This window comes from Dama dama, chromosome 5 (genome assembly GCF_033118175.1).
Source record: "Dama dama isolate Ldn47 chromosome 5, ASM3311817v1, whole genome shotgun sequence".
Classification (NCBI taxonomy): Eukaryota; Metazoa; Chordata; class Mammalia; order Artiodactyla; family Cervidae; genus Dama; species Dama dama.
Window position 1 is genome coordinate 97,883,859 of NC_083685.1, and position 17,340 is coordinate 97,901,198.

Sequence of the window (17,340 nt, forward strand, 5' to 3'; positions counted from 1 at the left end):
CGGATGTGGGATCTTGGTTCCCCAATCAAGGATCAAATCTGTGCCTCCTGCTTTGGGAGTGTGGAGTCTTAACCACTGGACCACCAGGCAAGTCCTGGGAGACCAGCTCTTGCTAATGATTTGTCCATGCTCCCCTGGTCTCTGTTTAGTTCTAGGCTTGGATGTTCTGCTTTCCTTTGGAGTCTGTGCTTACTTGGTATCACCCAATATACTCCTTTTTGCCTAGCTTAGTCAGTCTGGCTTTGTGCTTGTAATCAAAGAACTCACACTGATACAAAATCTTACAAGATAATTGGTCAGTGCTGCTGCTAGCCCAAGAGGGCCCTGTGTGCCTACAACCTTGTGGTTAACAGGCAGCCCTTCTGAACAGAGGTAGGGTTAGTTGACTTGGCAGGGAGCAGCACCTTTATGTAGATGTAGAACAAAGCACATCTTCCTCCAGGCCACTGGGGACCCCTTGGTGGGGTATGGCTGATTGAGCAGAATGAAGACTAGAGTTCAGTTCTTACCCTCTTTGCCATGTGCTCTTGTGCAGTGCCCATCCTGCACAACCTTACATGGAGACTCTCTTGTCAGATCCCTCACCCGTCCCTTTGGCTCTTTCTCTTCCTTCTGTCCTCCAGTTTACCTCTTCTAGGCTTTTATTTCGGCAACATCAAGACTGATAACAGCTATGTTTACTTTCATAGCTGTGGTTGAGTCTTCAGTGCTTTGTCCATCTGTTGATTCTAAAACTGAAACTCAAAAAAATAAATAAATAAAATTGAAACTCAATAAACAGTGTTTACCTTATATATTGTGACTGTATAAATATCTTTCATTGCAGAGCTAGTAATCACTAAGATTACATTTCCTTTCTTGAGGAGATTGTGTTGGACTATTTTTAATTAACTTTTGAAAAACAGAATTTGATACATTCACAGGTTTATATGGAATATACATTCACTGTTATTTGTTGTTGTTTAGTCATTCAGTTGTGTCTGACTCTATGACCCCATGGACTGTAGAATGCCGGCTACTAGCTCCCGGAGTGTGCTCAAATTCATGTCCACTGAATTGGTGATGTCATCCAATCATCTCATCCTCTGTCGTCCCCTTCTCCTCCTGCCTTCAATCTTTCTCAGCATCAGAGTCTTTTCCAATGAGTTGGCTCTTCACATCAGGTGGCCAAAGTGTTGGAACTTCAGCTTCAGCATCAATCCTTCTAGTGAATATTCAAGGTTGATTTCCTTTAGGATTTTTTTTCCATTTATTTTTATTAGTTGGAGGCTAATTACGTTACAATTCCTTTAGGACTGACTGATTTGATCTCCTTACAGTGCAAGGGACTCTCGAGTCTTCTCTAACACCACAGTTCGAAAACATCAATTCTTTGGCGCTTGGTCAAATGATTCTAAATGATTCTAATGTAATGAATACCCGTGCACTCATCACCCAACTCGGGAACCAATAGCCTACTGCCAACTGGTGTATGTACCAGTGTAACCCTCTCTGTCCCATTTCCCTGCCTCCCCTGAGAAATAGCCACTATTTTACATTTTGTGTTTATCATTCCACTGCTTTTTAAAACATGCCATACAATCATAATAGAATGTATGTTTCAACAATGTTTTGCTTAGTTGTGCTTGTTTATAATCTCTATAAAAATGGTATCATATCTGTGGCATTGTTTTCTGGGAGTTATAGTTTTCAGGAAACATTGTATCGCCTAGATTCTTCCATATTGTATTGTGCTGCATATGATTTCTCATTCCTAGTAGGGCCAGCACCTTCCCCCCAACACTGGTCCCTCCTGGCATAGAACACACTTCACAGTTATTCCTACCTGTAACTGAGAAAGCTAGGGAATTTGCCCACCAACTCCCTATCTGTCATTAGTTTGTAGGTCAGCCTCCAGACTTGGGTGACCCTGACCATGGTTAATGGGATTGCACTCGTCCCTGGCAGGGCCAGAGAATATTTGGGCTTGGAATGGAGCGATCTTTGCTCTGGCTGCTAAAGGTGTAAGATGGACTGTGTGGGGTGTAAGGGCCACGTTTCTCACCATGTGGATGAGAGAAAAGATGGAGGGTGGTTTCCAGAGAAAGAAAAAGATACTCAGGTAGGGACTTCCCTGGGGCACAGTGGATAAGAATCCACCTGCCAGTACAGGGGATACAGGTTTGATCCCTGGTTCAGGAAGATTCCATGTGCTGCAGAGGAGCTAAGCTCATGTGCCACAACTGCTGATGCATCTCTGGAGCCTGTGGTCTGCGCAGCAAGATGAGCCACTGCCATAAAAAGTTCCTGCTCGCCGCAACTAGAGAAAGCCCTGGAGCAGCAATGAAGAGCCAGCACAACCAAAAGTAATAAATGCATTCATAAAATAAATACGTTTTTTAAAAAACGATGACCAAGGAGAAGCAAGACCAGAGTCCAAGTTCTGTGATCTGAATATCTGTGTCCCCCAAATACATATGTTGGGAAAGTAACCCGCAAGGTGAAGGTTTGAGGAGATGGGAGGCTCCACTTTCATGAATAGGCTTAATGTCCTTTCAAAAGAGACCCCACAGGGATCCCTAGCTTCACCTGAGGACACAGCAAGAAGTCTGTGATCTGGAATTGGGCTATCGCCCGAATATGCCAATTATGGTTGGATGGTACCATGATCTTGGACTTCCAGCCTCCAAAACTACGAGAAATAAGTTTCTGTTGTTTATAAATTCTGCAGTCTATGAAGCCTGGTGTGCTGCAGTCCGCGGGGTTGCAAAGAGTCGGACATGACTAAGCGACTGAACAACTCTATGATATTTTGTTATAGCAGACCAAATGGATTAAGACACAGAGGCAGAGTCCACACAGGATTTGAATTCATGATTCTAATTATTCTGAGTTCCAGCTGTGCACATGACCTCATGATCTATAATTAACTCCCCCCTTGGCTTATATTAATTTCAATTCCATTCCATCATTTGCAGTCACTCGTCAGCAAGGATGCCTGCTAAACACCTCTGTGTTTTTGCTCTTTCTTCTATGTTTGCTGGTGAGAGTGCACAACAATGAAAACAATAACAATAATGATGCTGCTTGGGACTTCCCTGGTGGTCCAGCAGCTAAGATTCTGTGCTCCCAATGCAGGGAGCCAGGGTTCAATCCCTGGTCAGGGAACTTGATCCCACATGCTGCAGCTAAGGCCGGTAACAGCCAAATAAATATATAAAATATTTAAAAATAATGTCTCCACTTTCTGGGAATTTACTATGAACAAAAGATTGCTTTTTGTCCTTTATCTTATTCAATACTGAAACCAAATCTAGACAAGTATTGTCCTATGTTACAGATGAGTAAACTAAGACACAGAGAAGCTATATGATTCTTCCAGGTTCATAAGGCCATTAAGAGGAAGATCCCTAACTCCTCTCTTGGGTTGCTGAACCGAAAGCCTTTGTTCTTAACCACGTATATCACTCTTTTCATAAAGTGAATCAACTCTGATGGGATTCAGACTCACAGCCTAAATTTGAGAGGCTTGCTGCTCACGAGAATTCCAGGGGCTAACTGAGGTCTGGAAGCCACAGTGATCAGGCTGCCTCGGGTGACTCAGATTTATTTTCCTATAGCTCAAAAGGCAGCTTAGGAAAATCTCAGACTGTATGACACTCTCACGTCCCCTCCTGGTCCTGTGTCTTTCCCCTCTGGTGCTAAGAGAAAAAAAAAAAAAGGAAAAAGGTAAAAAGAGGGGAAGGGGTGGGAACTGAGGACCAGAAGTGAGTAGAGGTGGGGGAAGTAGGGAGAAGGTTGGTGACACCTGTGGGAGGCATATCCAATCGTCTCCCTGGGGACAAGCTCCTCCCCTTCTCCTGCTCCATCCGTGAGTAGTTGGGGGTGGGGTTAGGGCAGAGGATGTGGGAAGAGCAAAGCAGACCCTCAGCGACAAGGACTCTTAGAGGAAGGAGGCATCACACCCACAGTTCTGAGTTGAGGCCCCAGAGGAGCAGGGTTTCCAGAAAGAGTTTGAGCTGAAGCTGTGGGCCCCTTCCCCCAGTTGATGCCCCCCCTCCCTCCACAAAGGAATATTCCATGGCAGTTAGGGGCCCTCTCCTGCTGAATGGGTTGTTCTTTTCCAGACCCCAGGTGCTGTGGTGGCCACTGCTCTGCCTGATGAAAACATTTAAATGATGAAGGACAACTGACACTGGCAAGGGAAGGGGGAGATGGGGTGGAGGATAGAAGCAGAGTCAGGGAGTACTCAAGATGGGGACAGGGAACATTAGGGATGAATTCCCTGGGTCAGGAAGAGAAAGTGATGAACATCAGAAGCCTGGAAAGGGCTGGGAGGGCTGGAAAGCAGGATGGGGTGGCGGTGAGCCCGGGACAAGAGGAAGGGGTGCAGAACTGTGTCTCCACCCCTGACAGTAACTGGCCGGTGATTAAGGGCCACAGCGTGAAGCTCCACAGGGTTTCTCCGCTACTCCTGCAGTGCAGGATTACACACAGCTCCCGCTGGATATCGCAGGTGGTGGCCTCAGAGCTCAGCCTGCTTGCCTTCATCCTGCTGGTGGTCATGGTCTTCTCCAAGAAATGGCTGTGCCTTGAGAGGATCCGTTTCTACCAGCACTGGCCCACGAACGTCACCACCAAAATCTACACGTCAGTTCACATAATGTCCCTGGGGCTCCTGCATTTCTACAAATTCAAGAGCGGTTCCAACTCAGAATGGGAAAGGTGAGACCCTTACTCCCTCATCCCACCCCAGGGGCTCCTGCTTGCCTTGGCCTCGGCCTCTGCACCCCAGTATTCTTGGCCATTCCCTCTGGTCAGCTCCACTTTTTTTGATCAGTAAAATGGTTCTACTGGCCCTGAGACCCCCCCAGGGATCATTGTTCCTCCTCAGTTGGGCAAACCACTTCTCCTGCCCCTATGGGAAGTCTCGCAGTCAAGTCTGTGCTTACAGAAATGTTGTGAGGGACTTGGACTCTGGGGGTTTGTGAATCACTCATGAATGACACAATTCACTATTATCCTGGGAGAAGAGCCCTAGGGGGTTGGGAATTTCTTTCCTCAAGACTTTCGGACCCAGAGCTTGAGGAGAGCTTGAGGAGTCCTCAGAATGCTCTTCCGCAGGCCCACGTTCCCACCGCTGTTCTTCCCCGGCCACAGGCTTTTACTCTTCTGGACCAGATCTGTGTTTCCACCTCTGGTTACCTTGCTCCTTCCTCCTTCCCAGAGTTCCTGCAGCTACTCCATTTCCTAGTCTTGTTAATTTTACCTCTGTTGTCCCCTCCCCTCCCAGGTTTGGGTCACCTTTCTCAACATTTGTGGAAAACCAGAACTTTTGACCCCCGAATTTCACTTCTTGACCTTATTAACATTTTTTTAATGTTAATTAAAAAAATTACACAGCCGTAGAGGACTTCCCTGGCAGTCCAGTGGTTAAGCCTTCGCCTTCCAATGCAGGGGTGCAAGAACCATCCCTGGTCAGTGGGAGCTAAGATCCCATATGCCTGGCAGCCAAAAATCAAAACAGAAAATGGAAGCAATATTGTAACAAATTCAAAAAAAGCTTAAAAAAAAAAAAAGCTCCACATTAAGAAAAAAAAAGTTACACAGCCATTATTTACTTCCATTATGAAAGTGGTGGTGCTTTAGTTGCTAAGTCGTGATTGACTTTTGAGACCCCAAGAACTGTAACCCACCAGGCTTCTCAGTCCAAGGGATTTTCCAGGCAAGAATACTGGGTGGGTGGGGTGGAGGGGCTGCCATTTCTGTCTCTAGAGGATCTTCCCAGCCTAGGGATCGAACCTGTCTCTCCTTCATTGCAGGCAGTCTCCTGCATTAGCAGGCAGGTTCTTTACCACTGAATCACCAGGGAAGCCCCATCATGAAAGTAATACGTCCTTATTCCAATAAATGTGGGGCAACAAAAGCTATCATTATTTGCAACCTTATTCTATTTGCTTAAGTTAATCCCCTATCAACTCTAAGAGCTAGGGATAATTATCCTCATATTACAGATGAGGAAACTGAGACTCAGGTGACCTTGCTCAAGATCATAAAGCTATTAGGCTGAACCACAAGACGGGGCCAATTTTTTACCTCTTTTCACCTGAGCAAATTCATACATAACAACCTAATAATGGCAGGTTTACAATTATAACTCAGATGTGTCTGGCTCAAAAACATAAGCACCTACATGAGTTTTTGCTCTATAGGTTACTCAAAGACAGTCACTACTGGATGTTTATTCAGCACTCATTTTTTTTCCAGGCTTCTTTTTTAAAAAATTGAACACGTTTTGAATAATTTTTACATAGTTATATTCATTCTTCATAAACTATTTTATATCTTTAGATTATTTTTATTACTTATTTTATATTATTTAAAAATGTATGAGATATAATAAACACCCCATATTAAGACTATACTATTCAACTTAATCGATTTTTTAATTGTGACTTGACTATCTTATTTATTCTTGGCAAATTTATTTCCAGTTACATACTTAAGAAAAAAGGATCAACAAAGCTTGCTAATCATGAAGTTTTTCCTGTGTTTAGTATCTCTGGAATAGATTTCCTAAAGTGGGTTTAATGAATCAAAGAGTATAATTATCATAAGGCTTTTTGATAAAATTTTCCATGTTGCTTTCAAAAAGTATGAAAACAATTTAAGCTTCCACTAACAATGTACGAAGAGGCTGTTTCATTGTAACTTTGTCAGCAATGACTTTATTTTTTAAAATTTTATTTTATCGAAGTATAATTGATTTACAATGTTGCGTTAATTTCTGCTCTATAGCAAAGTGATTCAGTTATACACATACATATTTTTTTCATATTCTTTTTAAAGTTATGACTGTTAACTTTAAACACATGAATATATTATTTTTTAAATTTAAGAAGTTGCACAATTATTGTTAGAATGCAGAAAGTTTAAGAAAGAAAATAAAAATCACCTAAAATTTCTTCACACAGATATAATTGCAGTTAACTTCCAGTCTTTTGTGTATCTATATAAAATAAATACAAATAAATATATATGCAGCTTTATTTTAACAAATATGTATTTTAATTTTTCAAAATTGTAATCATTTTACATGCTCAGTGTTGTAAACTCCACTTTTCAGTGGTAAGCATATTATTTGTATCATAAAATAATTATTCTATAAATATCTATGTTAAAAATTTACTTTATTACATAGTATATGAACACAGTGAAAATTCAAAAAACACAACAGATTAAAGTGAACCTTCCACCTTCCAGGTTCCCTCCTTAGATTCTATCCGGAGACAATGATCTATCATATCATGGTTTTTAATGAACACATAATAATCTAATGTGTGGGTACCTTATATAACTTAACAACTCTCTTGTCAGACATATAAATAATTCTGGAAAGAAGATCTCTGTACATAAATTTTGATGCATATCTTGGATTGTTTCCTTAACATAAATTCCAAGAGGATGTATTGCTGGGGCAATGGGTCTTAAAAATTTAGATTTGGGTAGCATCTCTGATCACACTTCAGAGATCCTACCCACCAATGGTGTGTGAAAGCACCTCTTTTCTCTAAATCCTTTCTTACACTAGATATGATCAATTTTGTTTTGATCTTTGCTAATTTGATAAACCAAAAAAATCACATTTAATTTGTAGTTCTTATTGTTGAGTTCCTTTTTTTTTAATTGTTGAGTTTCATGTTTTTATTGGACATTTGTATTTTTTTGAGAACTGCAGTTCAAGTCGTCTGTCCAGCTTCCCCTTTGAGGCATTTGTTTTCATATGGTTGGGGTTATCACACAATCTCCATATCAAGAACCTTTGCCTATTTAATAGGTGAAAGTGATATTTTATTATTGTTATCTCAAATGTGCATTTGTTTGGTTGTTTTCTTGTATTTGCTTATTCGATTATATTTTGTCTTTTGCGAATCTTTAGTTCATCCTGTTTTCTCATTTTCCCTAGACAGTTTTAAGCTGTGGACAAATCACCCAGCTTTTGGGGTGGCCAAGATTACCTTCTGCCTGGCCTTGGGGCTGGGCATCATCCTCACCATCTGGTTGCACCTGCCGTACATACCTGGTCTTCAGAAATTGTCCTTTTTTGGCTGGATTGGGACTGTCATGAGCTTCTGTGAAGGTGCCCCCTAGCTCTGGAAAAGGTCCTTAGTTTCTCCTAACCCACATCTTCCTGGCACTTCTTCCTCTTCCTTTCTTTGGGAGTGGGGTCTGGGTTTGTGGGTGGTAGGAGGACAGAACTAGTAGTTTTTGACTGAGAACTGAGTTCCATCGATTGCTGGTTGCTGGTGGGGTGGAGGTGGAGAGGTCGATTCCCATGAACCTCTGGGACCGCGTGCTCTGTGTGCGCTGATGGGGGTTGTGGTTTGTGACTGTAGTTCAGCAGATGAGGAAGAATGCTTTTGGAATTCTTGAGTGAAAATAAGACCCCCTTGCACCCCTTTGTCTCCTAGCCTTCTTAGTTTTCTTCACCCTCATACTGTTCCCTATTAACGTCTGGCTCTTCGAGTTGAGAAAGAATTTATCAATCCCCCTCTGCTGGAGCTACTTCATTGGTTGGCTGGTGTTTATCCTGTATGCCATCTGTGGTGAGTGGTCCAGAGGGCCCTGGGAAGCAGGGAACATAGGTGGGTCAGGGCAGAGAAAGTGTGGAGGGAGAGGGCTGTCAATCCCCAGGGATAGGTTCTTAGGGACTTTTCTTCCCCTTGGCCTCACTTTGTTTGCCACTTGTTCCTCCCAATCTCTGACTTTCCTCTCCCCTTTCTCCTTGTCCTTTCCCAGCAGTCCTCTGCTACTTCAACCATGGAGAGTTCTGGTGTCTGATTCTGAGCCATCCCGCCAGCAGCAGCAGCAGCAGTTCCAGCTCCGAACATGAATCTGTGAGTGAGCCGGTTACCTCCAACACAACTGTCAGCCAGGAGGAAGTCCTGGACCCTGAGCAAAAGAAGACATCCCTGGCTCCAAGTCCTGTTTATTCCTCTGAACCTGCCTCCTCATCCTTCCCCTCTCCAAACCCTGAAGTAGGTTGGCCTTCATCACTGCAAGGAATTGGAGAGGGAGGACTTTAGGCCAGCTCTGCACACCTCGTCCTTGTTCCTGCCTTGCTTACAGCTTAGATGATGTAGAATAAATTGTCTCTTATTTATCATGTCCAGCAGTTGTTGAGACAAGACAAGAGCTTGAATAAGGAGAGGAAGGGAGAATGAACAAGTGTGTTTCCCAGTTCTTTCTGCCAAGGGGCCTTTCAGCACATTTTGGTCCTCAAGCCTGTCCATCTCTCCCCTCAACAAGCACACTTGTATACAGGCAAACACCTCTCTGGGAGCTAAACTTCTTTCAATTTTGTTGCCTCTGCCCTAACATTTGTTCTTAGTAGCTGGAGAGTCATCAGGAGAGAGATATCACTATTGAACTTGATGGTTTACTCACAGTGAGGGGTTCAAAAGCAAAATGACGCAAGGGTAAAGAAGCAGGTTAAACAAGGAGAGCACAGTAGAGGGTATGGCTGTGCCCCCAGCAGCAATCCCACCTGCTGTGTCCAGCTCAGATGACTGAGAACTCAAAAAGCCCTGTGTCTGGGTACCACCAGCATCAACTCAAACTGTACCACCGCCACCTTCATCAGCTCTTCGACCACCACCTCCACCTCCACCACCTGAAACTCCTCCACCACCACCCCTAACTTCACCTCCCTGACTCTCTCGCTGTTACAGCTTCCTACTCCATCTCCCATGCCCACCACTCTATAACAACAGGACTGACAGAGAGCAAGACAGGAAAACAGTAGGATCAGGCCCTGTGGTCAAAAGACAAGTTACACATGTGTGCTATAAACCCAGGCTCACAGAGACACGTGGCCTCTGGTTTAGGCAGTGCTGGCCGAGACTATTGGGATTTGGGTATCTTGCACTTTGCTGGCCTTGTATGACTGATCCGTATCACGTTATATCCCTCCAGCTAGAGCCCTGATGCCAGCAAGCTGGAGGAGTGCAGGGACAAATTGTGAGTGGATTGGATATGTTAAAAAAAAATAAGTGTTATTATTGAACCAGATGATATTGCTGTTTCAGCAGTTAAAATTAACTTCTAATTTCATATGATTTCAACCTAATATATATGCCTGATATCTATTTTATTTGAGCTTTTTAAAAAAGATTCCTATCTTTACCCTACCTGACTAGCAGCTGTGGAATTTCTAACCTAGCTTCAAGCAAATATTCTGAACAAAGAACCTAATGCAGCGTCTTGACAATTAGGCAGAACAGACATCCCACAAACCCCTACTCAGTGTCCTCCTTATGCTCCTCCCACGGGTAAATAGCAAGGGTTTGTGGGAGGATTTATTGAATCAGTCATCCTGGGGAAGGGACACAAAACATAGGTGTGTCATGACCACTGCCTTAGAAATAGATAAAATCTAATTAGAGAAAGTGATTCTGTAATTCTGTAGGAGTCATACACTCAAGTGCCTACAGAGGCTAGGCAGGTAACCTAAATAAATAAGGGAGCCACTATTCCAGTCTATATATAATTTTCCTCTTTTGATAGAGACTTGGTATATTATTTATTGATGGGTAACAAATTCCCCCATATTTAGCCACTTAATAAATATTTATTATCACGCAGGTTTCTGGGGTCAGGAACCTGGGAGCAACTTAGCTGAATTGTTCTTGCTCAGGTTCTCTCATGAAGTGACAGTCAGGATGTCAGATGAGTCATCTGAAGTCTGCTGATGTCACCTGAAGGCTTGACTGGGGCTGGAGGATCCACTTCTAATATGGTTCACTGGTAGGGCTGCTGGCAGGAAGCCTCAGTTTCTCCCCACAAGGGCTTCTTCATCCGCTACTTCAGGGCTAGCTACCCCCACAGAGAGCCATTGAAGAGAGCAACAAGGAGGAAGCTCCAGTGCCTTTTATGACCTAGTCTTGGGAGAAATCCTCTGTCACTTCCATCATAGTTCTATTGGTTGGAAGCAAGTCACTAGGTTCACCCCACACTCAAGGGGAGGGGAGTTAGGATCTACCTATTGAGGGAAAGAGTATCAAGAATTTGTGGGGTAACTTCCCTGGTGGTCCAGTAGTTACGACTCCATGCCTCCACTGCAGGTGGCACTGGTTAGATCCCTGGTTGGGGAACAGAGATCCCATATGCCACATAGTGTGCCCAAATTTTAAAAAGAGAGAGAATTTGTGGGTATATTTTAAAGTCACCAGAGTCTGCCTTCTGGTCATACATTGTTTGCATTCCCTCCACAAGCAAAATATGCTCACCTATCCCAAGGCCCCCCAAAGTCTCATCCAATTCCAGCATCAGTCAGCTGGAACTTTAGAATCTTGCTGTGTTATAAATGATGGAGTTAAGTCCCCCTTGTGAGATCTTTAAGAACTGTTCCAACTTGGCTGTGGCAACGCCACTTGAGAGGCAAAAGAAATTAGAGGCCCCTATGGGACATTCTCTGGTGGCCCAGCGGCTAAGACTCCATGCTCCCAATGCAGGGGGCCTGGGTTCAATTCTTGGGTCAGGGAACTAGATTTCACATGCTGCAACTAAGACCCAGTGCAACAACAACAACAACAAAACCCAAATATTAAAAAAAAATAAATTAGAGGTCCTAGAAGAGGGGGACATGGCATGACACATGGGGAGAACACCTTGGGAACAGGCTCAAGCGAGCAGATGGACAGCTGAGAGAGAGAGTGTGAGGACCTGGGGGCAAATGTCATTACTGGGGTCAGGGTGGAGTCCACAAGCAAAAGGCATAAGGGGATTTACTGGTGCATTTGAGTGTCACTAGGTCCACAGAGAGGGGAGGCCCAGAAGAGGAACTTGTGGCAGGAACTAAACCAACTAGACCCCACTGGTACACCTGGTTACCTGGTCACCTGGTGAGGCATCAGGAAAATATGAATGTTCAGAATTTTGCAATACATTTGCCTGCTGTTAGGGACTGAGTTTTGTTTCCCCCCAAATTCATGTGTTAAAGCCTTAATTCTCAGTACCTCAGAAAGTGACTACGCTTGGAGACAGGGTCTTTAAAGAGGTGATTAAATTAAAATGAGGTTATACGGTGGGCCCTACACGAACTGACTGGTATCCTTATGAGACTAGGAATAGAGACATCAGGGTTGTGTATGTATAGAAGAAAGACCACATGAAGACACAGAGAAGGTGACCACCAGCAAACCAAGTAGGAAGATCTCAGAAGAAACCAAACCTAAGCATAACTTGATCTTGGCTCTAGTCTCCAGAAGTGTGAGAAAATAAATCTCTGTTGTTTAAACCACCCAGTATTTGGTCCTTTGTTATGGCAGTCCTAGAAACCAACACGACATCTAAATCAAGTCCAAGTATAGATGAGGCTCTTTGGATGTAATTCCCTAGGTACATCCCCTGAACACCTGTGAGCTAAAGAGACAAGTGATCATCCCCTGCACACCCAGGATACAAGGGTGGGACAGTCAAAGGATAACCATGGTACACATTACCGTTTAAAAAGGAGGGACACAAGGGACTTCCTTGGTGGTCCATTGGCTAAGACTCCTTGCTCCCACTGCAGGGGGCAAGGGTTCGATCCCTGGTAGGGGAACTAAGATTCCACATGCTGCAACGTGCAGCTGAAAAGAATAAATAAAATGAAAATTTAAAAATAAAAAGGAGGGATATGAGAGGCACACAGGAGTCACTGGTTCATAGCAGTTCTGAAATCCAGCTGGGAAAATGTTGAAATCTCCTTGATTAGGACTCAGCCTATCTCTGCCCAGGAGCGAGTCTCCATGGTTCTTTTTATTATTTTTTTAAAGATAAAATCCATATACCATAAAATTTACCATTTAAACGTGTACAAGTTGGTAGTTTTAGTATATTTATGTTGTGCAACCATCACAACTATTCAATTCCGGAACATTTTTACCACTCAAATCACTCTGCTTTCCCCACCCAGTCCCTGGCAACTACTAATCTACTTTCTATGGATTGCCTATTCTGGGCAATTCAGTTAAATGAAATCATACAATATGTGACCTTCTGAGTCTGGCTCCTTTTATTTAGCATAATGCTTTCAAGGTTTGTTCATATTATAAAGTATGTCACTACTTCATTCTGGTTTATGGATGAATAATATTCCACTGCGTGGATATGCTATATTTTATTTATCCATTTGTAAGCTGATGGACATTTGGGACTTTGGGCTCTCATGCATAATTTTGCTATAAACATGAATATGTAAGTTTTCATACATAATGTTTTCAGTCTTCTAGGGAACGTAAATAGTGGAATTTCTGGGTCACATGGTAATTTCCACAGTATCAAATGTTGGCAGTGTTGTGGAGTAACAGGAACTCTCCTTCATTGTTGGTGGGAAAGCAGAATGGTACAACCACTTCGGAAGACAGCTTGAAAATTTCTTAACAAACTAAATGTACTGTTACCATATGATCCTGCAGTTACAACGCCTGGGTATTTACCCAAATGAACTGAAAACTAATGCCCATACACCAACTTGCATTTAATTATAGCAACTTTATTTATAATTGCCAAAAATTGGAAGCAAACTAAATGTCCATCAGTGGGTGAATGGAGGGAATTCCCTGGTGGTCCAGTGGTTAGGACCTGGTACTTTCACTGTCACGGTCCTGGGTTCAAGCCCTGGTCAGGGAACTAAGATTCCACACACAAGTGAAAAGAAAAAAAAGACTGTTTGCATGGAATCCTGCTTCTGCAAGCCCAAGAGTTACTGCCCTGTATCCTCATGTTCATAGGTCCCCAGGCCTAAGGACTAGTCACAGGAAGGCAAAGTTGTCTGCCCTCTTACTAGGACTCTGAGAATTAAAAAATTGGTGGGTGGGGGAGACATAATTTCAAATTTACAGAAAAGTTGCAAGAACAGTACAAAAGTTGCAAGGACAGTACAAAGAATTCCTTTATATTCTTCACCCAGATTTCCCCAAATATTAATATTACTACATTTGCTTTGTATCTCTTCTTTCTTCCCTCCCTCCCTCTCTCTCTCCTCCCCTCTCTCCCCCTCTGCACCCTTTATTTTTCCTCTACTGTTTGAAATTAAGTTGCAGACATGATGCCCCTTTACCTCCGAATACTTCAGTGTCTAGTTCTTAAAAACAAGGTGCATAACCACACCTTGCTTTCCATAAACACAGTGCAAGTCTCAAGATCAGGAAATTCACACTGATATCATAATATAAGTTTCAAATAATATTCAGATTTTGCCAACTGTCCCTGTGATGTCCACTATAAAAGAAAATCCTGGATCATGCATTGTATTCATTTGCCACATTTCTTTCACCCACTTTAACTGGAAGAGTTTCTCAGTCTTTCAATGCCTTCCTAACATTGATCAGCTATTTTGTAGGATACCCCTCCATTTGGGTTAGTCCCATTTGTCTTTATAATTACATTCAGGTGACACATTTTTGGTAGAAATGTCACAGAAATGTTGCTGTGTTCTCAGTGCATCATATCAAGAGGCACCAGTACCAGTACCCACACTGGGATGTTTATGTGATCACAACCTTAAGGTGGTGTCTGCCACGGTTTTCTACTGAGGATCTGACCAAGTCTACTTCCCCTGCTAGAAGTCCTCTGATGCAACTGAGGCAGAATGGAGACTTCACTGCTGAACTGCAAACAATCCGTCAAAATTCAGCTGAAGTGACTTTTGTGTGGCTCCCTCACCGACCTTCCTTTTACAGACTTGTAAGTCTTTACTGGGACTTTGATGGTGGTCCAATGGTTAAGACTCCACACTTCCACTGCAGGGAGGCAGGTTTGCTTTCTGGTCCGGGAGCTAAGATCCTGCATGCCACCTGGTACGATCAAAATATAAAATTAACTGGCTTCCCTGATGGCTCAGCGCTAAAGAATCTGCCTGCCAACACAGGAGACACGGGTTTGATCCCTGATCCAGGATGCCCGTGCTCAGCAACAAGAGAAGACAAAGCAATGAGAAGCTTGCATACTGCAACTAAAGAGAGGCCTTCTCTCACTACAAACAGAGGAAAGCCTGTGCAGCAACGAAGACCCAGCACAGCCAAAAGTAAATAAACAAATTATTGGAAAAGACCTGGATGCTGGGAAAGATTGAAGGCAAAAGGGGAAGGGGGCAGTAGAGGATGAGATGGTTAGACAGCATCACCAACAATGGACGTGAGTTTGAGCAAACTCAGGGAAATAGTGAAGGACAGGGAAGCCTGGTGTGCTACATTCCATGGGGTTGCAAAGAGTCAGATATGACTTAGCAACTGAACAACAATAATATTAAAAAAAAAAAAAAGCAAAAAACAAACCTTTGCTTTGTGCCCTATTTCAGCATTTAGCACTCTCTACCGTGACTGCTGACTTGATGGTAATCTAGCACACTGCCTGGCACATAGTTGGTGTTTATAAGTGTACAATGAATGAATGAAAGTGATGGACTAGAGAAGCGGGTGGGTGAGGAGAGAAGAAAGAGGGAAAGCCAAGATTGATCAGTTTCCAGGAGGCTCTCTTCCTGATACAGGGAGTACCTGCGTCTGGAGAGGAGGAAGGGTGGCTGCTTCCAGGCATCAGTACTGCCTCCCTCCACTCCACTCACGGCAGAGGCAGTGTTTCAGGGCTGGGAGGCTGGTGGGTTATTACTGGTGATCTGGGTAAAGTGTTGAGGCACGATCTTAGTGGCCCCTGCATTCAAGGCAGCCATTTCCAGGATTCCTGTCACTGCACCAGGAGAAAGGTCTAGCGAGGGCGTGACATCCTCCAAAGAACTGTATATTCAGTGCTGAAAGGGCATGGGGGGAGGGGAGAGAGGCAAACATCTGGTCACTAGATGACCTGGCTGTGCAAAACCCAAGGAGGAAAGCTGATAAGACCCCATCTGCTAGTCGTGACGAGGGAAGTGTCTAAAAGTGAAAAGAAATCCTAGACCAAAGTTCCAGGTGTGGAGAAGTTATTCTGAGCAAGGAGCTCCTCGACAGAAAGGATGCAGAAGTTCAAATTGAATAGAACAGGAAGATTCTACAAAGGAGCCTTGGGGAAGCAAAAGGCAGAATATCAGGACCCAATTTCAAAAGGGAAAAAAGAGAAAATAGAATTAGATCTAACCTATATACTTGCGCATGTGTGTGTGTGTGTGTGTGTGTGTGTGTGTGTGTGTATGTGTGTATATAAATAAAACATATTATATATATAGTTAATTATAAATAAGAAAATTAGACATAAGATAAACACGCTTGTAAAAGGCAAAGCCTCATATTAAAGCAGAAAGCCAGCTGGCTCAGGAAATTCATATTTCCTGCTCACTTTGTTTGCTTGGAAAACACAGCAGCGCAGACCATCTGGGGTAATTAATTCTGGGGTAAAAATGTCAGAACTTGGGTAAACAAAGAGTAGTGCCAAGATAACAGCAATCAAGTGGAACTAGGAACCGAAAACAGAAACCAATTTCACTAATTCAAAGAAACAGACTTCTGAACAAAATTCAGGAGAAGATTCTGGGGACAAACCTATTCTGCGTTGGCTAACTTTTGAACAACAGAGGGTTCTTATTTTTACATTTCAAGGTAGCTCAGGTTTCAAGTCAATTTCTATAAAAATTCTACAAAGGAAAGATGTGTAAATCACACATTCAAAAACAGCTCCTCTCCCCATAAAACCTTTCTCCTCAATATTCCACAACCCAAAGCCACCAAATCTGAAAAGGTTAAAATAACTGTGCAGAGGTAACTGGTTGAAGTTACCTTAGTGTTGAAGCTCACCTTGGTGAACCATGCTTTAATTGTCAGTGGCACACATGTCCAGAAAGCCTGCAGAATAAACTGGAAGCAAGAGTTTAAAGCTGAGCTTCTCAGACACCTCCCCCTTCTGGTCTCAGTGCCAACTAATGACATTCCAGTGTGTAGCCTCAAAAAACTACTGGGAAAAGCGTCTCAGAAATAACAAAAGAAAATGTTTCTTCTTCCGCTAGAGCTGAAAAAAAAAGCAGATTCTATTCCACAATATAAGGCTGCTGCTCCAGCTGCTGCTAAGTCACTTCAGTTGTGTCTGACTCTGTGCAACCCCATAGACAGCAGCCCACCAGGCTCCCCCATCCCTGGGATTCTCCAGGCAAGAACACTGGAGTGGGTTGCCATTTCCTTCTCCAATGCACAAAAGTGAAAAGTGAAAGTGAAGTTGCTCAGTCGTGTCCGACTCTTAGCGATCCCATGGACTGCAGCCTACCAACCGCCTCCGTCTACGGGATTTTCCAGGCAAGAGTACTGGAGTGGGGTGCCATTGCCGTCTCCGAAATATAAGGCTAGCTTTGACAAAGTTGTAAGTAGAAAATAGTCACTAAAGCATCAATCTGAGTCT

The 17,340-nt window shown here is 43.3% G+C and overlaps 1 protein-coding gene and 1 non-coding gene across 2 annotated transcripts; both read left to right on the forward strand.

The window, feature by feature from the left end:
• Nucleotides 1–4,285: 4,285 nt before the first annotated feature.
• On the forward strand, nucleotides 4,286–9,966 carry ODF4 (outer dense fiber of sperm tails 4). The gene is made up of 5 exons (XM_061140752.1): nucleotides 4,286–4,704; nucleotides 7,950–8,119; nucleotides 8,451–8,585; nucleotides 8,779–9,017; nucleotides 9,955–9,966. Exons 1-5 carry the CDS (start codon nucleotides 4,286–4,288, stop codon nucleotides 9,964–9,966), a joined length of 975 nt encoding a protein of 324 aa, XP_060996735.1.
• Nucleotides 9,967–13,580: 3,614 nt separating this feature from the next.
• TRNAE-UUC (transfer RNA glutamic acid (anticodon UUC)) lies at nucleotides 13,581–13,653 on the forward strand. Its single transcript has one exon. It is a non-coding gene; the product is annotated as a tRNA-Glu (tRNA).
• The last annotated feature ends 3,687 nt before the right edge of the window (nucleotides 13,654–17,340 follow it).